General features: G+C 38.6%; 1 protein-coding gene across 1 annotated transcript; it reads right to left on the bottom strand.

Moving 5' to 3' along the window:
* Nucleotides 1-10: 10 nt before the first annotated feature.
* On the bottom strand, nucleotides 11-27,373 carry LOC131974828 (protein mono-ADP-ribosyltransferase PARP14-like). Its single transcript, XM_059337310.1, has 24 exons — nucleotides 27,193-27,373; nucleotides 25,838-26,091; nucleotides 24,087-24,169; nucleotides 21,289-21,316; nucleotides 21,002-21,076; nucleotides 20,739-20,906; nucleotides 19,976-20,101; nucleotides 19,787-19,888; nucleotides 17,079-19,269; nucleotides 16,137-16,325; nucleotides 15,313-15,388; nucleotides 14,198-14,434; nucleotides 13,395-13,616; nucleotides 13,118-13,244; nucleotides 11,894-12,043; nucleotides 11,489-11,551; nucleotides 10,084-10,269; nucleotides 8,857-9,060; nucleotides 8,637-8,755; nucleotides 7,122-7,357; nucleotides 4,094-4,368; nucleotides 3,143-3,282; nucleotides 2,781-2,955; nucleotides 11-582 (listed from the first exon to the last, which is right to left on the bottom strand). Exons 2-24 carry the CDS (start codon nucleotides 26,028-26,030, stop codon nucleotides 302-304), a joined length of 5,646 nt encoding a protein of 1,881 aa, XP_059193293.1. The 5' UTR covers nucleotides 26,031-26,091; nucleotides 27,193-27,373; the 3' UTR covers nucleotides 11-301.
* Nucleotides 27,374-27,986: the final 613 nt, after the last annotated feature.

The raw sequence follows: 27,986 nt of genomic DNA, 5'->3' as shown, positions 1-27,986 counted from the left end.
AAATGCCAAATTGTGGCAGAAGTCCTTTATTAATCAGTTTTTCAGACTAGATTTCATAACAGAAATAACAATGTGAGCGATTTCAAATGAAGAGAAATGTTGACATACATGCTTTTGTTTTCATCTAGCTAGTGTTTAGAAAACAAATACAGAAAACAAGAAAAACTGCACCTGCAGGAAATACGCAATGTTATCGATTATTATAGATTTTATAAATGGTTTTGTAGACTACTGATTTAAAGTACAAGACAAATAATAGAGGTACATATTAATCAGAGGTGAAGTGTAATGGTAGGCTGACTCATGTGAATGTGATCAGGTACTCTGGGTACGCCTGCATGTCATTGAAGACTACAAACATGGTCGGGTTGCGATTGTCATCTCCAACGCTGTCGTACAGATCTGCAGCATTCGAGGTCTTGGAGGGCGGAGTGATCATGCCACTTCTTCCCTGGGTGAAGTCTCCGACCAGGACCCGAGCCTGGTACATGCGCATGTGGCCGATAGCATCTGGTTTGGCGTAGCGTTGAGCCGAGTAGGTCGGGTCCACCGCAAAGTACGAGCCGTTGCCGTACATCGCACCTGCAGAACAAACAGAGGAAGTTCATCACAAAGTTAATATATCAAAACAATGTTTGTTTGTTCAGTAGGAAGACTGAAACATTAACACTCTGAACACCACCAACACACCGGCTTTAAAAGTATGTTTTCTTCGAAAGATTGCCAAAAATACACCGTTTATCATAAACAGGCATCATCGTCAGAGTTTAAACTTTACAACGGTCCTTGAACGCACCATGTCGTCACAAACATTTCCGTTATGAAAAGTGACCAGAACTTATCTTAAAATGTTGATATTTGTGTCAGAATCTCTTTATTCTCCATGTGTCATTTAAAATAAAGCGTTTGCAGTAACCAGATCCTGTTAAAAACATTAAATTCTGCTCCTCAGAGACACTGTGAAGACATGATTGATTCTGCTGAGACCAACGGTCACATGACAAATATTACTGAAAATATGCTTACACAGAGCAGAGAGGAGTGGACACACACACACATATATATATATATCTATATAAATATATATATATATATATATATATATAAATATATATATATATATGTGTGTGTGTGTGTGTATATATACACACACACATATATATACACATTGGGCCTCATTCACCAATATCTTCTGAAGAATCTTCTTAGATTCTTTCTTAAATCCTTCTTAAGAAGATTTCTAAGAAGACCCTACGTCAGATTCATCAACGTGTTCTTAAGCCGCTGAATTGTTCGCAGCCGTGTTCTTAAATTGATGAATGCCATCTCCTCGTACGTTCAGCGCGCGTGCCAGGTGAGTCTAATAACATAGGATTAGCATAGGTAACCACCCATTAATGCCCATAAAAAGGACTGCAGGGCCGTGTGTAGACGCCACACAGAGGAAACAGCAACAGAATGCCTAAAGCAAAGCGTAAATCCGTTGGAGCACAGGAAAATAAATAAATACGTAAATAAATAAAATTAGCAGCCTTAGTGCAGGTTGCAACAACACAAACATTATATTTTCTGGAATAATACCTTGAAACCACAATATGTAACTGGCCGTAGAGGCCAAACGGGTCAGAGAGTTGGACTGTGATTACTTTATCAAGGACTTTTCTTTGAAAAGGCCAGTAAAAAGCTGGTGGTTTAGGTGAGTAGTTTCTAGGACTGTAGCCGGTATCTGAGTACTCGGCATCCGAGTGCCGTGTCGACCCCCCGGTCGGACGGTCAGTCTGAACACATTAGCGCGATTTAGTGCATTTGTTTATTACCATTACAACATGACTCCTCCATGGCATGTGCCTGTATTTGTGTGTGTAAGTGCGTCTGTGTGCGCCGGCCAGCGCGAAGGAGAGAGAGAGTATTAATGGGACACTCTGGATGCGCTGGTTGATAGTTTTTTTTAGGTGGTCATGATAATCCGTCTATGTGTATATTGTCCTGTACGTGACAGGCGCCAAACAAAACAGACCTAAAATGACAGTTATTTTGTGTGGTTGCGTGTTGGCCGGTGTTGTTATGTATGTAATGGGAAGAGCGCCTTTGCGCGCACACTTTGCGTCTGTAGGCACTAGGCAGGGGCCCGTGGCAAGTTTGTGTCCAGAGGTTGTGGACTGAGGGGTTGCAACCTTGGCTTGATTTTATTTATTTTTTATCACAGATGAAGTCCCGCAGAGCCAACTTGCAACAGAACCAGAACGGACAGAGCCCTCCTGCAGCAGCAATATATCTGCCATTGTTTTGTTGGTCGTGGTGAAATGCCACCTATAAATAGGGTGGTATCATTAACGGACGGCATGATTTCCAATTTACTTGATTCATGTTAAAGCTTTGACACATTTAATTTAATTAAAATGAAAAATGAAAAAAAAATGAAATGAATAAATAAATACATAAATATGACGGAAATTTCACTGTAATGTATTTTATTTAACTTAACAAAAGAAGACAACACAAAAGAACACAACACTTAAGAGTACTCCTGAGTGTTCGTAGGATTTGTTCTTACCTAAGAAAAATCCTGGATAAGAACAAAATTCATGAATGCCACAATCTTCGTAAAATCTTCGTAAGTAGGACTTAAGAACAAATTTGTTCTTAAGAACGGTTCGTGAATGAGGCCCATTGTTCTCACTTTTAGCCAAGATTGTTCTGATTCCATGGAGCTGCAGGACTTCATAGATTGACTGACTGATTGATTGATTGATTGATTGATTTATCAATTGATTGATTACCGTGAATTCCTGCGTAGCTGCGGTTGAAGCCCCGATCGTTAATGAGATCGATGGAGCTGGCTCCGGTGCCATGGTAGAGTATCCTCTCGTTGTTTGTGTGTTTATTCTTCACCTCCATCTGTTTCTTCATCAGCTGGTAGCTCTGCCACAGCGTTGCATTCTGGACTCGTTCAATCTACCAAAACAGGTACAAAACAACACTTACATGGTAACATCCCTCCTGTTATTATCCAAAACAACATTAACTCTTTGTAGTTTCTGACTCCTTCTCATTCTGTCTGTATATAAACCTAAACATGTTATGTAATATATAAAAATGACTCTTAAATAATACAGTTAATAATAACTCAGACTGAACGTACTCTGAGGATGTTGACAGTGAGGCCGGTCTTTGTGAGTTTTGCCACCACGTCGTTGTGTTCTTTGGATCCGGGGCTCAGAGGAAACAGTTTGTGCAGGTCGCCCTTCATGTCGTCCCAGTGTGACGGCAGAGCGGCGTCATCTGCAAACAGAGTGATGGGAGTGTTTGTTTCAGGGCGAGAGAGACAGTTTAGAACAGGAACATGTTGTCCCTGCAGCCTGCAGTCTGTCAAACATCCTGCAGGGGGCGCCACCGTCCGGTCCTATCTATCACAATACAAACAGAGACGACTTCTCACCTCATTTATTACCTCAGAAAAACTTCTCTATGGTCTCAATCTCTAGTTTCGAGTCTTCTTCAAGACAATCTGATGTTACTGTGTAAATAACGGTCCCATTCAGAAGAAAACAGATGATGAATGAGTTTCAATGCGTATCCATAGTAATGTGGACATCTTAACTCAACTTTGACTCTTTCACCATGTTTTCCCTTCATCATAGTTTATTTCAACTTTTTGTTCATCTAAAAATGTCTTGTTGACCCCAATGAGTCGCTGTTAAGTTTCTTCAGTAAAAGATGTAAAAATGACAAAATCATAATAAAAAAAGACCAAAAATGACCAAAAAGGATGTAAACAGTACGAAAAAACAATACAAAATTACCAAAGAAAGACACAAAAGAGCAACAAAAGACATAAAAATGACCAAGTAACAAACATTTAGTTTCAGCGTTAACAGTTTATTTTTTTAGATACGCCTGTCCTCGCTCCTCCACAGTCCAGATCTGGTCTCTCCCGGTTTCAACAAACAAAGATGGAGACAGACTTAACGCCGAACCCAATGCTTCAAACATCCACAAACCAACGGGGGGCGTCACCGTGACTACGTCCTTTATTCATAAATGGTCTGTGGTAGGAACATGTTGAATGAGGACAACAGAAACAGTCACTGACCTTTCAGCTCTTTCCTGAGGAGCTCCACCTCTCTACGCTTGTTGGCTGACACCGCTTTCTTCATCAGTACTTGAGCGTTGTACTTGTCGTTGTTGATCTTGATGGGAACGCTCTGCTGTCTCTTCTCCAGCGCCTCCTCCAGGCTCAGGTTGGTGTAAATGTCAAAGGGCACCATCACTCCGCTGCGGTCCTCAAACTGCCACTCCACCAGGCCCCTCAGCATCAAGGCCTTGGTCTTCAGGTTCTCCGACCTCTCCACCTTCCGGATGATGTCCCTGATGGTGATAATATTTAAAGGAATCTGTTAACATTTGATATATGCTATATGCTTTAATTTAACCCTCTGAAATGTATGTTTTCTTGCTTTCAAAAACGCCAGAAATACACTGTTAATCATAGAAAGAAACGGGCATTATTGTTGGACTGTTCACTTTTTTTACAGTCTTTGAATGAGTCATCAGCAATTTTGCCAACTCCTTAGTAAGGAAAGTAGCTATTGGCTGTCCTAAAGTCAAAGCAGAAGTCGCTAAATGACATCATCGCCTAATTTGCATAATTGACCATGTGCATATACTTGTAATGGACGGTGTAGGAGAGAGGAATAACGTTGTGGGAAAGACAAAAAAGTGAGTAAAAAAACACCCTAAATATGTTTAGAACTGCAAATGCACCGTCTTCTGTCACATTTCCAACCCTCCTCCTTTATTTGGCCTCGGGACCAGCTGAAGTGACCCAAAAGAGACACTCTGACTGTGAGACAGTTGGTGGCAACTTTGTGCATGTGCGATTTAATTGCAGACTGGACACTAAGGGGTTAACATCTCCTGCTCTGACTGCAGCTGGGAAAGACTCCTGCAGGAGGACTGGGCCGCATGTGAGTGCTTTGGGACAAGGGAGGGCCCACAGCAGGACCTGATCGTTAAGAAGAGTAAGAACGAGTCTACAAAAGTCGCTAGATTTGTCGCTAGTCGCTTTTCTGGCAAAGAGTCGCTAGAGGGGTCTGAAAAGTCGCTTAGTTGGCAACAATGGTCATCAAGTGGTTCAAATTTGGATATTTCTGTCAAAATGTCTGAGAAACTTCTCAACTTGTGTTTTCCTGTTTTTTTATTTCTGTCATTCAAACTGTGTTATTCTGCACAAAGACATGTTTGAGTTGGTCCATGAATGTGCTGATCCCATAGAGCTGCAGGACTTATAGATTTATAAAGATTTTATAAATGCTTAGAATGCGTCAAAATATGGTCCGTTGATACATATCAGAGCATAATCTCCCAACAAATGACAGAAAAACACCATATTATGGGATGTCCAAAAATGACGCTCTCCCAAAAAAAGTCATACTATAGCATGTCGATTTCTTGTCAAAAATGATCAAATTTTAAACTGCCCAAAATGCTTAAAATGGACCAATTATAGTCTGTTGGTAGATATTATAGTATAATCTGTTAAAAAATGACAGAAAAACCCATATTATGGTTTGCCCAAAAAACTGAAAAAAATGTACAGTTGAAACCAGAAGTTTACATACACTATATAAAAAGACACATATGCTTTTTTTCTCACTGTCTGACATGAAATCAGACAATCACTTTTCCTGTTTTAGGTCCGTTAGGATTACCAAAATTATTTCTATTTGCTAAATGCCAAAATAATGAGAGAAGGATTTTTTTAGACAATTTTTTATTACTTTCTTCAAAGTCAGAAGTTTACATACACTAACATTATTATGCCTTGAAACAATTTGGGAAAGCCCAGATGATGCTGTCATGTCTTTGGACGCTTCTGATTGTTGGTTTATTGACAACATTTGAGTTGATTAAAGACACACCTGTGGATGTATTTTAAGGCACACCTGAAACACACTGCTTCTTTGTGTAACATCATGGGAAAGTCAAAAGAAATCAGCCAAGATATCAGGAAGAGAATTGTGGAGAATTACAGTTTTGTCAGACCAAAAATTAAGGTCTTTGTCCCTTTGTGCATTTGCAAACTGTAATCTGGCTGTTCTACGTTTCTTTTGGAGTAATGGCTTCTTCCTGGCAGAGTGGCCATTCAGCCCATGTTGGTACAGCACTCGTTTCACTGTGGATAATGACACACTCTTACCAGCTTCAGCCAGCATCTTCACAAGGTCTTTCGCTTTTGTTCTTGGGTTGATATGCACATTTTTGGACCAAAGCATCTCTCTGTTCATCTCTGGGGCACAGAGCCCGTCTCCTTCCTGAGCGGTATGATGGCTGGACATTCCCATGGTGTTTATACTTGGCTATAATTATTTGAACAGATGAATGTGGCACCTTCAGGCATCTGGAAATTGCACCCAAGGATGAACCAGACTTGTGCAAGTCCACAATTCTCTTCCTGATATTTTGGTTGATTTCTTTTGACTTTCCCATGATGTTACACAAAGAAGCAGTGTGTTTCAGGTGTGCCTTAAAATACATCCACAGGTGTGTCTTTAATTAACTCAAATGTTGTCAATGAACCTATCAGAAGCTTCCAAAGACATGACAGCATCATCTGGGCTTTCCCAAATTGTTTCAAGGCATAATAATGTTAGTGTATGTAAACTTCTGACTTTGAAGAAAGTAATAAAAAATTGTCTTAAAAAATCCATCTCTCATTATTCTGGCATTTAGTAAATAGAAATAATTTTGGTAATCCTAACGGACCTAAAACAGGAAAAGTTATTCTCTGATTTCATGTCAGACAGTGAGAAAAAAAGCATATGTGTCTTTTTATATAGTGTATGTAAACTTCTGGTTTCAACTGTATATATGTATAACTATATGTATTAAAATGACCCCCTCCAAAAATATAGTAGTTTAGTTTGTCCACAAATAGTGAAAAAAGCACCATATTATGGGATGTCCACAGAGCTGCAGGACTTATAGATTCATATAGAAACACAAGGACACAGAGAGGAGAATGTAGAAAGAGCAAAAAACGTCCATTCAGGGTTGATAAAGTAGTGATACATGACCACAGTCCTGAATAATAATCCTCCTGCTCCTCAGGGTTTGTGTACCTGACTTCAGACTCGGCAGTGTAGACGTCTCTGGTCAGACCCTCCAGCAGGATTTTGGGCTCCTGGTCCTCCTGCCCCTGGTCCAGACGGATGCTGACTGTCAGCTTCCTCTGCAGGGCCTTCAGCTGGTCCAGGTCGGCCTGCGTCAGGTTGCTGATGTACTTGTCTGTGATGGTTCTCTCCGCCTGCTCGGCCACGATCAGCTCCTCGATCCTTCTCTTAGCCTGCCTCACAGCCTGCAGGGGAGAGGCGTGTTCACACATTAACATTTTCATATTGATTCCTCAACAATAGTTTGTGGACGACCATGTTAAAGTCCTGAGTTTGGCCTTTTGGCTGTTGCCATCTTTTGAAACCAGAAGTCCTCTGGAGTGTCTTCTAGTACGACTGAACATTAACCAAGACGTTTAACAGTCAATAAGATAATGATCCAACTTCTTATTTGATTTGTGACCTCAGTAAACATTCTCTTAATGAGTTTATGGTCTCAATCGTAGTTTCAAGTCTTTGTCAATACAGCATGATGTTCATTTAGTAAATGATGAGTCAAATATATGCCCAGTGGTAAAATTAGATATACTGGTCTGGTCCGGCTTTATATCAAACCAGTATGAACGTCCTTAACTGAACTATATTTTTTGGTCACCTAAAATAAATTTAGTGTTCTGTTTTGAATGAAAAAAACACTTTAAGTCTGTTTAATTAAACCAAGAGTTAGCTAGAGTTAGCTAAAAAATGGATCTGAAACTGTTCTACACATGCACTGGTGTTAAAAAACAAGAAGCAGATGGTAACAGCCCAGAGGTTACACTTGAGGCTTAAAAAACATGTCCACAAACCAACGAGTGTCATCAAAACAGTCATGAAATGTCACAGCACAGTGTGTCGTGAAAAAAAAGTTTTAAAAAAAGTGTAGAAAAACTAAAAACAAAGTGTCATAGTATGCCATCAAATATCTCCCCAAAACATTGAAAAGATAAAATATAAAGTAATTATATAGTATGACATCATAAATGTCCCAAAAAGTAAAAAAAGAGTCAAAGTATAGTATGACATAATTTAAAAAAAAGTTAAGATATAGTATAACGTCTAAGAAGTGAAAGAAAAAAAGTCACATTATGTCATTAAAAATGTATAAAAAAAGTCAAAAAGGTAAAAAAAATTAAATAAAAAATCCCATAGTGTAAAAATATTTTAAAAAGTTCATATTGTATTTAATCAAAATTGTCCAAAAAATGTTGAAAAAAAACATGATGTCAGAAAAGTATAAAAGACGTCCAAAATGTCATTAAATAAAATCAGTATTGTGTGTCGTCCAAATTTCATATAAAAGTCATACTATAGCATGTCGATTTTTGTCAAAAAAGGTCAAATTTGAAAATGCCTAAAAATGCTTAAAAACAACAGATTTTGAGAAAAAGAAGGCATACAGTATGACGTCAAAAATGTTGAAGACTGAATGTGGCTTCAGTGTGAGAGCTGCAGCAGAACTGAACAGTGATTAATTATCTTCACCGTGCTGTTGTCAGCACACAGCTGGAACACTGTGGGCTCAAACTCCTCTCGCTCCAGAACCAGGACTTCTGGGTTGGGTCGCTCCTCCCCCAGGCCCATGAAGAACGAAGTGACCGAGTCTGAGACACAGAAACAAGTCATTTATCAGGATTCTGTTCTCACCATCAACAGGCTCACAGATATTTAGACGTATTTATGATAAGCAGAGTTTCTGAAATACTTTTGATCTTGGTGAAGACGCTCTTCTCCTCCACCTCCTCTCCCTCTCTCCTCTTCATGCTCTTGTGAAACTCGGCCATCATGGCGGTCTGGAAGATCAGGATCTTCACGCTGCGGACGAACCTCCGGTTCTTCTTCCTGACAAAGTCCACCATGGCGTCCACCATGGCGTCCGCCACCGCCGCCGGGTTGGCTCCGCCCTGACCTGATGGAAGACAGGTGATGTGATGGAAGTCTTTCAGCAAAAAATATATTTTCTTTCTGCTGTATTTAACTGAAGACCTAAAAATGTTTTTTACTTCGTTCTGTTTGTTTTTCACAGCGACCCAACTCTTTTAAAAAATATGTGTCTTTTGATACATAAATTAGTATAATCTGTTAAAAAATGACAGAAAATCACCAGATTTTGAGATGTCCAAAAACAGAGGACAAAAAGTCACGCTATAGCATATTGATTGTTGTAAAAAAAAAAGTAATCTAAATGAATAATAATTAACCCCATATTATGGGATGACCAAAAATGACCCCTTTCAAAAAAAGTCATAGTATAGCATGTCGATTTTAGTCAAAAATGGTCAAATTTTAAAATGCCTAAAAATGCTGAAAATGTGTCAATTATACTCTGTTTATACACATGGTAGTATAATATGGCCAGAAATGACAGAAAAACACCATATTATGGGATATCCAAAAATGACCCCCTCAAAAAAAGTCTATGTTGATTTTTCTTATTGGTTTGACGTCATGGTGTAATATGTCCCTTGGTTTTTTTAATAACTTTTTTGATGCCATACTATACCATAACTTTTTTCAACTTATTTGATGTCATGGTATTCTATGACTTTTGAAATTAAATGAAAAATTTCCTAAAAAAAAGTCATTGTATAGTCAAAAAGTAAAAAAACTCAGTACATTATGTTATAAAAAGTAAAAAATGTATTCTTACTATCCTAAGTCATAAAGACCTCATTAAAATTCAGTATATATGGTGTCCCAACAATAAAATTAAGAAGTCACCGTATACAAAATAGAAGTTATAATAAACTATTACTGAAGAAGTAAAGAAATATCTAAACAACACAACTGCACAGGGAATCAATAAAATTATAGAAATGAAGAAATAAACATGAAACACAGGGAGAAAAAGATGATTTACAGGTATTAGAATTTAATTTCAGTCGCTTCAAGAGAGGAGTAAATATTGAAGCAGGGCTTTGTTTGCACCGACCTGTTCCCAGCGCCGGGAAGGAGACCGAGCTTAACTTGTTCTCCTCGCAGTACTTCAGCACCCCGTAGACCAGGTCCTTAATATCTGCAGGGTTGTTGACGCCGACCACGTGGATGATGAACCTGCTGGGCAGCAGGCCGGCCGAGGTCAAGATGAACGGGCGAGGCTGGTAACCTGGAGAGCTCACTGCAGAGAGGAACACAGCACTCAGAACACAGACCTGACAGGAAACGGGAGCGTTCCTTCATAGCAGAGATGGAAGGATATAGTTAGCTCGGTGAGAGTAATAAAATACTTTTATTACGATATTTGAAGTCCGTTCTCATGCTCAATAATGTCTCTTAGTCATAGAAAAAGTTGTTGCAGCAATTTTAACACATTTGGTGCTAAATTTTCTTCATTTTTGTCCACTTGAGAATGGATAAAAATGTTTGAATTTCCTCCAGAATCCCTCATTCAGACACCAAGACCTTTATACCAGCAGAAAGAAATCCATGCTGTGATCTGGTTTCAAACATTTACTGGATTTGTGTATTTTGTGTGATTGTGTGTCAGCTCTTGTGTTGTGTTGCTGCTTATTGTGAATCTAGTGTCTAAGCCATCCATCCTCTGAATGCTCTAGGTCTCTAGTTTGTGGCTGTAAAGTTTCATGAGGCTGTGATTATCCTAGAGGTCACAGCAGCTCATTTTATACACTGAGGTCAAGTTTCACTGACTAACATCATCACACATGAAGAACATTGGGCTCATTGAATCCACAAGAGTCTCAGCTCTCCAGTCAGACCCAATTTTTGCTGCTCACAGACTGCTTAGGGACCCCAGGATGCACAAAGATTCACATGCAGTAGGCAAAATAGTGCAAAAATATCACCTTTGCATTAGAAAACTGCAGGTTTCTGCCTTAAACTGCATGTAATCAGCATGAAGTGGGCATGTCTGTAAAGAGGAGACTCATGGGGACACATAGAACCCAATTTATTTGGATATCTGGAGGTCAGAGGTCAAGGGACCCCATTGAAAATGGACATTTGGACTCATTTAATTCACAAGAGCTTTCCAGTCAGACCCGATTTATGCAGCTCACAGACTGTTTAGGGACCCCAGGAGGCACGAAGATTCACACAAAAGAGGACACAATAACACATTTTACTGCATGATTTCTGCCCAAGAATGCATGAGATTATCATGAAGTGGGCATGTCAGTTTTCCTTTGCAAAACTTTAGCCTAACTAATATTTAAAGTCCTTCCAGCCCAGAAATGACAACATGGTACCAATGGATTAGTTCTTCTAGTTTCATATATTCCATTGGATTGTTAAGGAGAGGAAAAGATGCTAACAAAAGCTTGGGAATAGGGCAAACTGTGTGTAGATAAAGAAAAAAGGTTTTAATTCCAGCTACGTACCAATCTTTGAGCACTCCAGCTGAACGGTTAATCCAGCGCTGTCTAAGATCGCCTTGGACACTCCTGGGGAATAATAAAGAGAGAAACAGGAACCAATAAATGCTGCTGCTGTGAGTCATTAAGGACATATGAAGGAAACACAAGTGTATTATATCAAATTACAAATGTAAGATGTAATTTATCCCATTAAATCCAAAGCCTGCGCACTTTTCATTCTCGTTGATAACTCTGCAAATCAACAAATTGGTGTTTTATCTGTTATTGCTGTGTGATAATTTAAAGTGAGACTCTTTCACTTAAATTTCCTTTGAAATTAAGTGAAACTAGAAGTCACAGACAGAAATATATTATATAAAAAGATTGTTCAGTCAGCACAAACGAGGAGACCAAAGAGGAGATAGTCACCTAATTTGAGGGTAAAGTCCTGATTGGAGGAGTTGATGATGACGTCACAGGCCTCCTTGGTGATGTCTCCCGATGACACCTCGAGGGTGAGCTGACCCATCTGCATCTGATACACACCGAGGGAGGGGGACGACACCGGGCCGAAGGAGGCTGTCACACACACACACACACACACACACACACACACACACACACACACACACAGTTCATTTTAGCTTTATTATCTATACTGATACCGATAGTGACCTCACGTCTGCCCCTTTCTTGTGAATTATCTCAAGAACACCTTTCCTATTCCTTCTAATTTGGCAAAAACATCCACTTGGACTCATAGATGAACTGATCACATTTTGGTGGTCAAAGTCAAGGTCACTGTGATCCTAATGAAGGTGATTTTTCAGGAATGCCTGGAGGGAACTTCTTCAAATTTGTCACAAATGTCAACTTGGACTCAAGGATGAATTGATTAGACTTTGGTGGTTGAGGGTCAATAGCTTTGGTCACTGTAACCCTGATTAAGGTGATATTTCAGGAATGCCTGGAGAGAATTTCTTAAAATTTGTCACAAATGTCAACTTGGACTCAAGGATGAAAATATTGGATTTCAGTGTTTGAAGGTCAATACGTACGACCACTGTGACCTTACATCCATCCCTTTCTTGTGAATGCAATATATCAAGAACACATTTAGAGCATTCCTTCAAATTTCGCAAAAACATCCACTTGGACTCAAAGATGAACTGATCAGATTTTGGTGGTCAAAGATCAAAAGTCAAGGTTTCTGTAACAATGAACGCAGCAACTCAAGAAAACCTTAAAGAAATGTCTTCAAAATTTGAAACGAACATTCCCTTGGACTCAAGGATGATTGATGAAGTGATTAGACTTTGGTGGTTGAAGGTCAATAATTATGGTCCCTGCGACCTCACGTCCATCCCTTTCTTGTGAATACAATATATCAAGATGTCATGTTTCAGGAACATCTGGAGGGAAGGTCATCAAATTTGGCACAAATGTCTAGATTTTGGTGTTCCGTAACCCAATGCACAACTCAAGAAAACCTTAAAGAAATGTCTTCAAATTTGAAACAAACATCACCTTGGACTCAAGGATGATCTGTTTTTACAGATAATGTCTGTTCGATTCGTTTTGTATTCTCTCAGCAGTTTTGTTGTTCATGAAATTCAACATGAAGCTGAAAGTTTTAAGGAGGAGGCTTCTTACCTGTGGACTGCTGTGATTGGCTGACTGATTGGCTGACTGATTGGCTGACTGGCGACGATCTAATTTCCTGAGCTCCATGTCGGACACTTCTCTGGATTGTCTGACCTTTGAACTGCCTGGTGAAACACTGACAAACGAGACGTTGGCACGTGACGTTAAGCAGCTGGTTTTGCCAACTTTACACACAATACGAACTTTTCCATTTTCAAACTTGTCGTCTTTTCTTTAAAGTAATAGTTGTCACAGTCAGAAAACGACGAATGAAGGAAAAACTCACATCCACAGTTTGGCTGTTACCCGGGTGAACGACGACGGCCACCTCCCTCAGATGGCGAGGAGTCCGTCTGCGGCTGAACGCCTGGATCTCCTGCAGCAGGATTCTGGACACCACGTCACTGGGGAAGCTCAGGTTTCCCGTGCCGATGGCCGGGAAGGACAGCGAACTCATCCGACCTTTCTCTGCCTCCTCCAGACAATATCTGATGATGGATATCAACTCCTGAGACAAAAAGACGACACACAGACCAACTGAGACTGGACCACAAAGACCAATAAAAACATATTCTGCAGAACTGATACCTCGTTGATCCCAAGGATTTTAAATACATACATGTCCATTATATTATCAAGAAAACTTTCCAAAATAGAAGACACATCATGTAAAACTTACCAACAACCTGGAGGACTAAAACATTTTTTTGTGTGTGCTATTGGCATTGATGTCATGTGGCTACATTTTGTGTTTTTGCTCGTGTTGTGTAAAAAACTGGATTTGATGCTACAAACTGAATTTTTAAGTGGATTGTTCCCTGAGGTTTATCGTAGTTGTGTACTTACCTGGACTCTTAGTATGTACTCTTGCATGCACTACTTCTTGATATTACAACTTAAACTTTGACCCTTTGACTCATATATGCAGAGGATTGTGTATCCAGAAAAGCTTGCTACTCACAGGCTGCAAACTGGAACTGGCTTCAGTAGTACATCCTGGTATTTTTTTGGCATACTGCATTTGAAATACTACATATTGGGATGTACTAAAGCCTGTGGTGGTATGGGTAGTGTTTAAACGTCCCTCACCTCCTCTGCCTGGCCGTTTCCGTTGTTCCAGAACGGGCACACAGCATGAAAGACTTTCTGGCACTTGAGGTTGCAGCCGTCGGTCATGACGACGTCTCCGTACGGCAGCGTGACTGATCTGGCTGTAGACCGAACAGCTGACTGCAGGCGAGGCCCGGCTGCCTGCAGGATGGCTTTGGAAACAGCTCCCTGGCTCAGGTTCATGTCCTCAGAGATGGTGTTGACGATGACGTCAGTCTGCGGAACAAAACCAAAAGGATCAGTTACTAGCTGATTATTCTTTAGAATCATTCCTCAAGTAAAAAGAGACTAAAGTGAACAACATGCCTTCTGAACATGTCTGGCACTTGGATGCACACTTATGTTGTATGTAATTGATATTTACGTCTCTGAGATTCTACCTGGATGGAAAACCCGAAGTTTCAGTCAGACAAACAAGTTTGGAATATGTGGGGTAACAAATGTCCACTTGGACTCAAGGATGAACTGATTAGACTTTGGTGGTTGAAGATCAATAGTTATGTGCACTGTGACCCTAGTGAAGGTGATAATTTAGAAACACCTGGAGGGAATTTCTTCAAATTTGTCGAAAACATGCACTTGGACTCAAGGATGAACTGATTAGATTTTGGTGGTTTTGAAGATCAAAGATCAAGGTCACTGTGACTTTGTGATCACAAATTCTCAAAAACACCTTGAGGGTATTACTTCAAACTTGCCACAAATGTTCACTTGGACTCAAGGATGAAGTAGAGAGTACATGTTGGAGGTCAAAGGTCAAGATCACTGCAAGATGGTGAACACAATAACTCAAGAACATCTTGAAGGAATTTTCTTCAAATTTGATTGACATGGAGCCTTTATACTGAAATACTTCTAATAAAAATGTAAAATAAAAAATGTAAAAGAGTTGTGTTGCCTTAGAAAATATGGAGAAACTGTCTGTTTGGATTAAAGTTTAACAACCGAAATTATCACTGAAGAGTTTGTTGCATCAACAGAAACCACTTCAGCCATCTGGTGGATATTTTTATACAAACCATCACATCTCCATGAGACACACATCATCATGAGTTAGTGCAGTTTATTGAAAACTCTGCTTTTTAAGTACTCACAGTCTGGTCCTCAATGTTCCCAATCTGCAGAATAATCTTCAGACCCTCAGCTGTGGTCTGCTCCACCCTGCCCGACCTACAACCAATCAGAGGACAAGATATATGTGGTATGGTCACCATTAAATGTCATCGTACAGACTCCCTGGGCTCTCTCTGTTTCTTATTTTCACATTTTGCACTTTCACACTTTCCTTTCATAAAATATGCATCAGTCTTGCATTGTTAAAGTGTTGAAGTATTAAAAAATATCTCATATAATCAATCAATCAATTAATCAAACTTTATTTGTGGTTAAGTTGATAACAGACAAGCTGATAATAAAATTAGAAATCAGAATAAAGAGAAAACAGATTAAAAAAAAAAAAAAAGTTAATTTGATAAATAGAAAAAAATAGATTCAAAAGCTACATAAACACATCAATAAAAAAAGGAATCATTAATAATTATCCTTATAAATAAATAAAATATATACTAGACTCAGGACGAGAAGATCAAAGCTAAAAAGACAAAATCATATAAATCAATGATAATATTTCTGAATGAGCTCGTTATGAGCTGTTACTTTTTTTTCTGGTAGTCCAGTATGATCCATATAAAAGCATGTTTGCACTTGAGGAGCAATTGGTGAAAAAAAGCAGATGGTGACAAACATGAGCCTTAAAATTGAGATGTGGGTCAAAGATCTGGTTTGTTTCGCACGTTGACTTGGAATGAGTCCAATTTTGGCTTTTTCAATGTGGTCGTAAATATGTTTTTGTAGAGCAAAAGCAAAAAACAAAGATGACAGAAGAGGAATAAAACAGGAAGGAGAGCAGAAAGATTACCCTCCATGCCAGGCGTGTCCTTTAGGGCTCTGACCTCCCTTACGACTCTCCCGGAATCCAGCTCCAGCTCCAGCTCCAGCTCCAGCTCCAGCTCCAGCTCCAGCTCCAGCTCCAGCTCCAGCTCCTTGTCCTCCACCAAACCGCCGGCCGCTGGGCGACTCGCTTTGACTTCGACCCCACTGATGACCGCTGGGAAGTGAGCGAGCAATAAGACATAAATATCCACCTTCCAACAAGTCTGATTCACACGATGCTCATTGTTTTTTCAACAGGTGTAGAAGTGAAAATGTTGCAGCAGTTGGTGTTTTATGGAGGCGAATAAGAGATCAGTATTTGAATTTTAACAGCCGCTGAATACTTTATATTGAAATTTAACCCTCTGACCCCCGAACCTGCCAGCAGGTTTGAAAAGTTTGAGAAAAATCCAGCGTTTATTGTAGAAAGAAATTGTAAAAACTGTTTCTGACGGTCCATGAACGGATCATGAGTGACGAAGTTAGAAAAAGTGACCAAAACTAGTGTTAAAATGTTGATATTTGTGTCAGAATCTCTTTATTCTACATGTGACACAAAGCGTTTATATATATATATATATATATATATATATATATATATATATATATATACATACATACATATATATATATATATGTATATATATATAATATATATATATATATATATATATATGTATATATATATATATATATATTGTCCTGCAGAGGGTAAAACTTGAACCATGTATCTGAACCATTTTGAATCCACCTCTAAAATATGGGATTTATTATTTCGCAATTTCAGTTTGAGTGTTTTTTAAATGTTTATATTTTGATCTCTACTAAAAAAAATGTATAGCAACAAGGACAGGTAATGGAGCGTTCAGGCTGGATTGTCCATCCTGTTCATGTTCATGGTCACCTAAAAAATGTTTCTTTGATTTACCCTGAAGCTCCGGTGCTGCCTCTTCCTGCCGGCTGTGGGACGGTCATCGTAGGCCCGAGGTCGTTGAACTCTCTGTTGACGGCCGAGGCCAGGAGTCTCACGGTGTTGTCACTGTTGTCCACCAGGTGAATCTCCATCAGCGATCCTGGACCTCCCGGACTGTCGCAGTACTCCCGCACCGCCTGAGTGATGGTCTCTGCACAGAGTTCGACAGGAAACCCAAACACACCGGAGCTGATCGCTGGCAGCGCGATGCTGGAGCACTTGGCTCTCTCCGCTTGTGTCAGACTGTTTTTAACAGCGAACCTCAGACGAGACACCGACGTCTTCCTGTCAGATTCAGAGAATCGCGGACCGACTGCGTGTACGACGCACTTGCATGGCAGGTTGCATGCACCCGTTACGATGGCGTCACCCGGGCGCAGTTTTCCATTTTTGGCCACGTGGTCGTTGCTGATTTTCTGCAGCTGTGGTCCTGCAGCCTTGAGCAGCGCTAAAGCCAGACCGCCAATGTGCTGTAAGTCCTCGTTAGCTGCATTGACCACCGCGTCCACGGCGAAGCTACAGATGTCTGCCCTGCTGACTGAAACCAGAACGCCACTCGCGGTCTTCACTTTGCAATAACAAAGGCCATTTACCTTCTCATAGTCCTCCTCCTCCTCCTCCTCCTCTTCCTCTTGGTTCTCTGGACGAAGCAGGACCACACAGCTGAACTCTGACATGATTGTGGACAGGAACAAGCTTCCTTGAGTCTGGAAGTACTTCTTGGCTCCAGGCTTGTCCACGGAGAAGTTGTCAGTGGAGAGAGCGTTAGCCAGTTCCTGAAAGCAGACTTTGGCTTTCTGGACGTGAAGGCGAGCACCAGCAAAGGTGATTTTTGGCCTCTGTGGATCAAAACGGACTACCACATCGTTAGCTTTGGCTATACTTGTCCAGTCTTCTGTTTTCTTCTTGTCAATGAACTGAACAACAGCACAGGACTCGACCCGAATGGCTTCCTGAACTCGTGAGTAGTTTGCAATGAATTCTGTCAGACTGTGGCTGACCTCTTTCACTGGACTCTGGAAGCCAGCCACCGTTATCTTGTCTCTTCTCTCTGGGTGGATCTGAATGGCCACCGTTTTCTTCTTTGAGGAGTTGAAGGTGTCCAACAGCTGTTGGTTAAGGCCCGCCCAGTTGACAAGCTTCAGGACTTCTGGATCTTCGACATCGAGAGTCTGAACGGCCAAAACCGTCTTCATCTTATTCTCTGCGGCGGTGAGGACGATCTCAGAACTCCCCATTAGGAAAACCCCTTTATTCTCAATGCTGTAGATGGCACTGATGCCATGGGATGTGAACAGATCCTGGGACATTTCCATCGGATCCACAGTCTTGAGAAAGTCCAGAAGATGTGGCGGGACATTCAGCTGCTTTTTACTCATCCCCACATTCTTCTCCAAGATCCACGACTTGGTCTGGAAAACCTCTGCAGGGAGTCCTTTGATGGTTAACTTCTGGGCACCTTGGTCAAAGTCTAGGTTCATGTCAGGGGAAATGTCCTGGGAAGCTTTCTGGAGGCCCTCCTGCTGCAGGATGTAGAACATTGAAGGGGACATGTCCATGAGCTCAGAGACACTGTCTGTCTGCCGCTTCACCTGCCTCATGGCTTTGAGGACGATGTTCTCCACAGGAGCCCTGATTCGTTTGATATCGTCGGCTCGACCAGCCGCGGCCACAATCCCCCTGGACGCATCCAACACCAGGCAGGCGTCTTCCTGGACAACCAAGCGGACTTCTTTCTCTGCAGCTTTCCATGCATGTGCGTTCACTTGACAGTCGAAGGCCGTGTACTCAGACATTTGCTCACGAAAGGCCACTTGGGCGGCTTTCTGCCAATCAGCGACGCGTTCGGCCGTCAGGCCTTTCTGCCTCAAGAAGCTCGGGAGAGGGCTGAGTTTCACCTCAGGGGTCTCCAAGTCCACACTGCAGAAATACGGACGCATCTGATCGTTGATGCTATCAGACAGTTTCTTCATCTGCAGGAACTTCCAGACAACGTGGTGAACGCTCTCTGTGAAGGGCTCGGGCATCTTCCATGTTGGGCGTTCTTCACCGTACAAAGCCGTCCCCAGGGACTCGTAGTACGGATACACCCCGACAGGGATGGACCGCATCAGATGATCTCGGTTCATACAAATGCTTTCCACAACTGCGGTGATCCAGGAAATAAAAACAAGAAAGCTTAGGTGAATGGGCGTTGTCTTTGTACCGACAAGGCATTTCAATAACACTGAACTTTTTTTGAACTTTTTTCTGGTCATAACATACACAATACGGCCAAAGATATGTGGACATCAGCAAGTCTTTACAAACAAAAACCTAAGGTTCGTTTACATAGCACCACCATCTGGTCAAACTGCACCAAATTCAGAAAAGCATTTCCTTGTGTCTGAAGCGTTACACTCGCCTAGAGTGAAGTGGAACGGAAAAACAGTTGACCAGATGTATGAAGGACAAGCTCAATCAAAGTCAGACTTCTTGGTTTATCGTATTAGAAGGGAGTAAATCTGGAGACTTTTAAAGCAACAGAATAATAAAATCACATGTTAAACCCTCAATTTTTTGTGTCCACATAGTTTTGACCAAATAGTGTACATCTGGTGATTCTCACTGAATCACAGTGAGTTAAAGATGAGAAGTAAAGCTAAATAAAAAGTATAATTAACCTTTGGGGTTGTTGAACTTTGCGATGGCAGCCTGTTCATTGGGGATCATGGTGATATCGTCTGGCAGCGCCCAGCTCTTCTCAAAATACATCTCCAACATGTCTGGCAAGGAATCAGAAACAAAGAGCTCGTCACCACAGTAAAATAAACGCTGTAGACAGAAAAACAGCGATTTTACAGTTTTTGTACCTTTGACCACCTGTGGAGGCAGACTCTCCACTCGCACGCTCTCTGCTGCCTCCAGTGGCTGGGCGGTCAGTCCGCGTTTCTGCAGCTTCTGACTGGACTGACTCACAGTGAGGAACCTCTCTGCATCTGCAAAACACTCCAGATTATTACTTTAATAGTGAAACCGGTTAATCCCACCCGTTCTCACTAATCTGCGTCCAAATAGCAGGACTTTCAAGTTACGTGCAATGCAGGCGCCAAAATCAAACCTATAAATGTGACCACCAGTCCTTCCCCATGTCTCCGTTTGGAGTTAGTGGCGCCCTCTAGTGGCAGTAGGACTTGTGAATGACAGTATAAAGAGTCAGGTAGGGTGGGAGGGAGGGGACGTGGAAAGGTCAAACAAACCAGGACTTCCACCAGGAGACGGACAAAAAAAAAAAAGACGTAAATATCACCAAAAAGGTGCAAAATCACAAAAAATATGTAAAATGTCCAGAAAACACCCAAAAGACAAGAAACAAAACAAAACATGAAATTATCAAAAACTGGCATACATGACCAAAACATGACACAAAATGACCAAAAAAAGTAATAAAATGACCAAAAGACATAAAATGACCAAAAGAGGAGGCATACGTGACCAAAAAAAGACACAAAATGAACAAAATAGACACAAAATTACAACAAAAATATGTAAAATGACCAAAGAAAGAACTCTTTGCAGAGATCGACAGCTGGGTTTAAACGTGTTCTCTTAGTGGCGTCTCGTGTCGTTTCCTACCTGCCGGTTTGCTGAAGGTCACCACGGCTCTGTTGGCCTCCCAGATGATCTCCAGACTGTAGCGGCTCTCGTCCAAACCCGACACGTTCTCCACCAGCATGGACAGCAGGTCTGTGGACATGTTGTCTCCAACGTTGTCCAACACCACCGCGGCGCTCTGAACAGACTCTGAGGACAGACGAGGAAATAGAAAAAACTGAGCTTGAAGGTTTGTAGAGTCAAGTTTACTGCCCAGAAAAATATCAGGAATTCTTAGTTTTTACCCTCTTTGTTCTCTGCAGAAGCTCCATTTTCAGGTTCGGCTTCCGACTTCTGAGTCTTTGAATCTTTCGCTGAATCTGAAAATCAAAACAGTTGATTCAGAATAAAATGATCTGAACACACAAACTCAATGAAATACAGCAGACATAGTCCAGACAGTTTGAAGAAGCCAAACATTAAATAATAAAGATCAGAGTGACCAAAGACAGAGCCTATTAATTATATTTCAATGTCTTTGACACTTTGAGCATTAAAACCAGAGAAGAAGAAAAGTTGGAGGCAGATTTACCTGAAACGTCGTCGCTGTTAGTTGGACTCTGAGAAGTAAAAAACATTTCTTTAGTTTACATTCAGACTTTAAACTGACATTTAACACGTTCTTTATAGTTTCTACTTGATATATTTATTCTAGATATTAATGTTCTTTCTGTTTATTTCTCTGCTGATTAGAAGCTAAACTGCATTATGTTTTTTTCCACATTTATTGAAGTTTTTCTCATTTTCAAGAAACAATCCAAAAATTCCAGCAAAAGTAGAAGTAAAAAGAACATTTCCTTGTTTTGAAAAACATAAAAGGGCATAAAACAAACATGAAATAATCCAATTTTATGATTGAATGATTTTACTCCCCAAATAATTCATTCAGAACGTCAGATGTTCCAGGATGTTTTTTAGTGACTGTGTGAAATATAAAAGTTGTACAGCTGCTCAGCCTGTAAATGTTTAACTTCTCTTCTATAAAACTCAAATCATGTTTGACCTTTGACCTTCATCGTCAACGTACAACTACAGAAACATGTTGTTCAGTCGGTGCAGCTAAAGAATTACCACTTATATAATAAAAAGTATAAAAATATAAAAATAAGATAAATAAATTATATATATAAAAATGTATAATGTATAATTAATAACATTATAAACACTTCTAGATTAAAAAAAATAAAACTATATAAATAATATAAATTTTATATATACATTTTTAAAATCAATACATTTTATATGAGAAAAGTTAATTAAACTATTAATTACAGAAGAAGCTAAAACGTATAAACACAGAATAAAATTTAAATCAGAGCTGCCTCTTCATGATGTTTCTTACACGTTTTTTATTGTTTTTTCAAGCTGCTAATAATAAAACAATGAAAAGCTGTGAACACGCCCAGCCAGAGTCCAAACAGCAGCAACACACACACACACACACACACGGCAGAGAGTTAAACCATGTGAGGAGCTCAGATGAGTTTATGAATCACTCTGACAGTTATTATAATATCTGTTTGAGTCTCGCTTTTAACAGAGTTTTAACTTTTTATTTACAGTATTTTAATCTTTTTGTGTATTTATTAATTCGAATAAAACATATAATTATTATTATTTTTTTCATTTGTAGCTGTTTTTGTTCATTATTATTATCATTAATAATAATAATTAATAAAATAATTAATAAAAATAATAATAATAACAATAATAAATGTATTAATTATTATTATTATTATTTTTTTTCTATCTGTTTTACTGTTAACTTCATTGTACTGTTTAAGCGCAGTTTTTAATTTTATAATAAAACAACATTTTTATCTGTTACATAGATTGAATCTGTTGGTCCAGGCTGCTGCTGGTTCCTCAGTTCTTGTTTTAAATGATTATTGAACGCTTGGTTTGTGTGTGTGTGTGTGTGTGTGTGTGTGTGTGTGTGTGTGGGTGTATGTTGTGTGTGTGTGTGTGTGTGGGTGTATGTTGTGTGTGTGTGTGTGTGTGTGTGTTTGTGTGTGTGTGGGTGTATGTTGTGTGTGTGTGTGTGGGGGTGTGTGTGTGTTGTGTGTGTGTGTGTAGGTGTTGTTGTTGTTGTTGTTGTTGTGTTGTGTTGTGTTATATTTTATTTAAATGATGTCTGATTGATGGATTGATTAAAAATGTTTAGAGGAAGTGAACCACCTGATTCAGAGAATTTCCCAACATATATCTCATAAATATAATATAATATCATAAATATAATGTAATGTATATAAAGTGTTCTCTGCCTCCCTGATGATGTTTCAGTCTGAGCTGCTCCGAGTGTCATTTTACACTCAATACATGACTCAGAGCTTTATTTTCAGACGACACACAACGATGAGAAACACTGGAGAGCTTAAAGAAAATCTGCTGAATCACTTTTACAGCCGACGACACGAACAGAACTCTCTCTGGATCATCTTTTGTTTATATTCATCTATCAGCTTTTTTTTCAATCAATCTTTTAGTCTGTAAAACGAAAAGAATATGAAAAAAAAAACATTCTCAATGCCACACTTACTGTGCACTAAAAGAGAGATTTTATGAGATTATGAGAGATTTTAATAGAAAGATAGATTTAATAGAAGAAAAAGAAAATTAAAAGAAAAACAAATACAAAAACAGAAATTAATAATAAATACATATATAAAAACAAAAATATAAATAAATAAATAATAAAAAAATACAAAATAGAAATAAATAAATAATGTAAAAATAAATAAATACAAAATAGAAAATAGAAATAAACAATTTAGATAAAAAGAAATAAATACAAAAACAGAAATAAATATATAATATAAAAATAAATAATATAAAAATAAATAAAAACAATTCTATTGAATAACCTTTGATATATAAATAATAAAAACCAAAACAAAAATGAACAAATAATAGAAAGATACAAATAAATAAACATTAAGATAAATAAATGCTAAATTATAAATAAAAAGAATAGAAAATACATAACTGCTAATAAACAACTCCAAATACTAATAAAAATGATAGAAATATATAAAAAAATAAAGATAGAAATAGATAAATCACAGAAAAAAAGAGATTGAGATAAAATAAAATCATAAAAATGAGGAATACTATTTTACTACTATTTGTTTATTGTAGTTTCTTTTTCCTAAACAAAAATAAATAAAATATTTAGAACTTAATTATTTTATTATTGTGACCTTAAAATAGAAGATGTAATCAGGCCTTGATAGAATTGTGAAGCGCTCCATTGTTACCATCCATTATCCTGATATATTAATCTATATTTATATATATAATAAAGGTTAAAGTGACTTGGTGTTTACTTACTGCAGCAGAAGTGAGTCGTAGCTGGATGGTTTGGTTCCCCACGACGATCTGATGGTTCTGCCGGGCGAGGACTCGCTGCCTCACTGGAACACAGCAAACAAAATCAAAATGACTTAATTTATCCCCAAACATCAGTAACATCAAACATTCAGACAGTCAACAGTCACAAGATCAAAGTGACACAAACAGCAGAAGTTTCTCTTAACTTCAGTCTCATCATTACAGGTAAACAGACAAATACATCAAATGTTTCTAACAGAGGTGGAAGAAGTAATCAGATTACTTTACTGCAGTAAAAGTACTGATACCAACTATGAAATTACAGTAAAAGTCCTGCATTCAAAACTCACTGAAGTATAAAAGCATCAAAATGATCTTAAAGTATAAAAAGTAAAAGTTCTCGTTATGACGATTGTTTTATATAGTCTAAATATATTATTAGATTATTATTATTGATGCATTTATGTAAACAGCGTTTTAATATTTCACAAGTTTGACTCATTTTAACTCTATATTTATATCCTGTTATGTGCTTTAATTCAATTTTTTTTGTGTTAAATCTAACCTGAAACTAAACTAAAAATGTCAGATAAATGTAGAGAAGCTTAAAGAAGAAACTTACATAAATTGGAAATACTTATTTAAAAGTACAGTAAATGTACTTATTTACATTCCACCGCTGGTTTCCAATTTATTTCAGTTTGTGGAATGAATTTATGGAACATTTTGGACAAACAGAGAACACTGTGGGATCAGAACACTGACATAAATCGTTCACTCGTAATGAGCACGCAAATCAGCCCTGAATGCCTTAATAACATGTGTATTGTGATTCGGTGTGATGTGAAATGTTCAATGGTGATTGGCATGCCCCCAGGCCCGCCCCCTCATTGAAAAAAAAAAATGGCCAATAAAAAAACACACAAACAAGAAAGTTTTGTGAACGACTCTGCGCACGCAAATCGTGTTTTCCTCCTCGCAGGCTACAATATTGCTCTTGGGAGCAAAGATGCAGGATGCAAAATAGATCGCGAGTGATTTGAAAGCGCTCAAAAAAACAAAATGCGTGCACACGGGTCTCATTATGAGTTCGTGATTTATGTCAGTGTTTTAATCCCATACAACAACATACATAATCAGTTTAATAAACTGTATCAGACATACTTGGAGGAAAAATTATATAATGTGAAATTGACTGACAGGTGAATCTGTGTTGACGATTGTAAATAAATATATTGTTTGAACAAGAAGACGAGAAAAACTTCATCCATCTCACATTCACACATTCACCTTTTTATTTTGTGTGTTGTTGTGTATTGTTGTGTGTTGTTATGTGTTGTGTGTTATTAATAAAAAGGTAAAACGCCTCATTGACATGTGATTCAACCATAGACTGTATATAAATAGGATTCAACAGCAGCGGTGCATGCTGGGAAATGTGTTTATTAAGAAGATCTGAGGCTTTACATGACGTCACCGGCTGAAAGTTTGGAACCACACACGTTAATTCAGGGTGAAATCAATAAAGTAAATATTAGAGTGTTTTTGTTAAATAATTCAGAGTTATTGGATCGATCCGGATCCGGAGCGGAAGTTTGTCTCTTGTCTCTTTCGCGTCTGATTGATCTCATCAGGATGAGTCTCAGAAAGTGATTAAACCGACTTTGGTCCGAATTTTTAGCTGATTAAAAGCTGTTTCTGACGGTGCCTGTGTGTGTGTGTGTGTGTGTGTGTGTGTGTAGCAGACTGACCCTGCTCGGATCGGAAGAACACGGCGGCCGTCGGAGCTCCGTCCTCGGCCTCCACCCGGCAGTCCCCCCCGCTGGACTTCTTCTTGCTCTGGAAGTACAGCAGCAGTTTGTTCCTCACGGTCTTGGTCTGATCCGGACTCCAGGCCCCCTCCACGGTCACGGGCGGACACTCGGTCCCGTCGGGTCCCTCCATGCTGCCGTCCGGTCTGAGCTCACCGACACACTGAGCCCCGGAGACGCTTTCACTTTCGATTCTGCTCCAAGAGACGGAGAAAAGAAACTAGGGAGACATAACTCAGCTGATACTGGACTTATAGTTTTATTACTATTTATTTACATTAAGCTGAGAGCTTTTAATACAGGTAAAGTAGAGCAGAGTTAGGAGGGACGAACTACTACTTCTCACAGAAGTAGAAAAGACATAAATACATTAAAAAGTGAAAAAATGTAGAAACAAATGCAAAATATACACGTAGCCTACATTTTTACATGTAATACATTATTCATTTAGCTATTTCTTTATATCTACATTTTCATTTATTTATTAAGTTATTTCTGTATGTCTTTATTTCTACATTATCATTTATTAATTAGTAATTTCTGTATTTATTTCTACATTTTCATTTATTTCCACATTAATTTATTTATAAATGTATTTATTAATTTCTACATTTATTCACCTTTTTATGTATTTACTTCATTTATTTCGACATTTATTCACTTTTTTATGTATTTACTTGTTTATTTATTTCTACGTTTATTCCCTTCATGTATTTACTTATTTATTTTTACATTTCCACATGTATGTATTTATTTATAAATGTATTTATTTAATTCTACATTTATTCACGTTTTATGTATTTACTTTATTTATTTCTACCTTTATTCACTTTTTATGTACAAGAAACACACCATGATGCCATAAAAAAATGAATTATTATGCAAAAACGATCATTCTCTAAAATACCGTGAATCATTAGCTAATACAGATCAGGAACATGCTCCTCTTTTTGGAAACAGCAGCTTTGTCATGCCAGACTCCAATGACAAAAACAGTAATTTTACCGAGTCATAAAAAAATCCTCAATCAAAGTGGACATAACTAAAAATCAAGGAGGAGGGTTCAGGGTTTATTCTGATCAAACCACAGTCGGTGGTTATTTGTTTTATTTACAGTTTTGTGAGTTTTGCTCGTTTCTGTCGACTTTGAATACAGTGTTTTATAAAAGGGTAGATGACTGTTTTTGTTAATGGAGTCTGGTGTGATTATTGAGAGCAACATTGCTGTTGTTTTTCATGAAACAAACATGATTTTACTCTTTAATAAAACGATCTTTCTCGGTAGGATCCTTTACCTGATGTTGTCAGACTCTTATAATGACAATCTGAGACTATAAGAGGCCAAAACCAGCACGTTTAGAGGACGAACTGACAGTCAAAGTTTCCCCTCTAGAGTAAATCTCCTTCAGTCTCTGCAGCTGATGAGTTTCACGCTCCAGGCACAAAGGTTTAACCACGACGAAACCAAAAAAACATTCTAGAAAATGAAGACTATCTGAACCAACCTGTCTGAGTCTGCAGAGCTGCACGATGATTGGCCGGTCTGCGTCCAGGGGGCGGGACTTAACAAACTGTCAATTAGATATTTCTCCAAATCCTGCGGCCACAATATATTTATTATGTCACTGTATGTTATGATTAACTGTTATGTTTTATTTTTGCACAATAAGGCAAGTTTGAGTACCTTTAAAATCCATATAAATCTGATTTATTAATTGTATTATTATTATTATTAATAATAATAATAATAATAATAATAATAATAATAATAATAATAATAATTAATTTGTGCATCACTTTTAATGTTGCAGCTGGTGAAAGTGGAGCTCATTTTAATTTAGTTTTAGCTTAAATAAATAAAATCACAATTTGTTGATTATATTTAGTTTTATTAATATGCAAAACTGTAAAAGCTGTCAGATAATGTATGCATGGAATAAAAAGTAAATAAAGACACACAAAGTACCTCAAAATGTACGTACTTTGTGTGAGTATTTATATTTTACTTACTAGCTACATTTATTCCAGAAATGTGACGTGTGGTGATATAAACACAACAACAGTTTCTAACCTTTTTTTGTGAGATAAT

This window comes from Centropristis striata, chromosome 7 (assembly GCF_030273125.1).
Source record: "Centropristis striata isolate RG_2023a ecotype Rhode Island chromosome 7, C.striata_1.0, whole genome shotgun sequence".
NCBI lineage: Eukaryota > Metazoa > Chordata > Actinopteri > Perciformes > Serranidae > Centropristis > Centropristis striata.
The sequence above is the reverse complement of the archived record's forward strand: the minus strand, read 5'-3'. Positions and strand labels throughout refer to the sequence as shown.

Bases quoted from the DNA above. Each gene is read 5' to 3' on its own strand.
- LOC131974828 (XM_059337310.1), bottom strand. From the start codon at position 26,030: ATGGAGGGACCCGACGGGACCGAGTGTCCGCCCGTGACCGTGGAGGGG. The intron at 14,435-15,312 runs GTGAGTACTTAA...TTTGTTCCGCAG, and splicing joins GGAACATTGAGGACCAGACT to ACTGACGTCATCGTCAACAC. The intron at 8,756-8,856 runs GTATTTCAGAAA...TCTGTGTCTCAG, and splicing joins CGTCTTCACCAAGATCAAAA to ACTCGGTCACTTCGTTCTTC.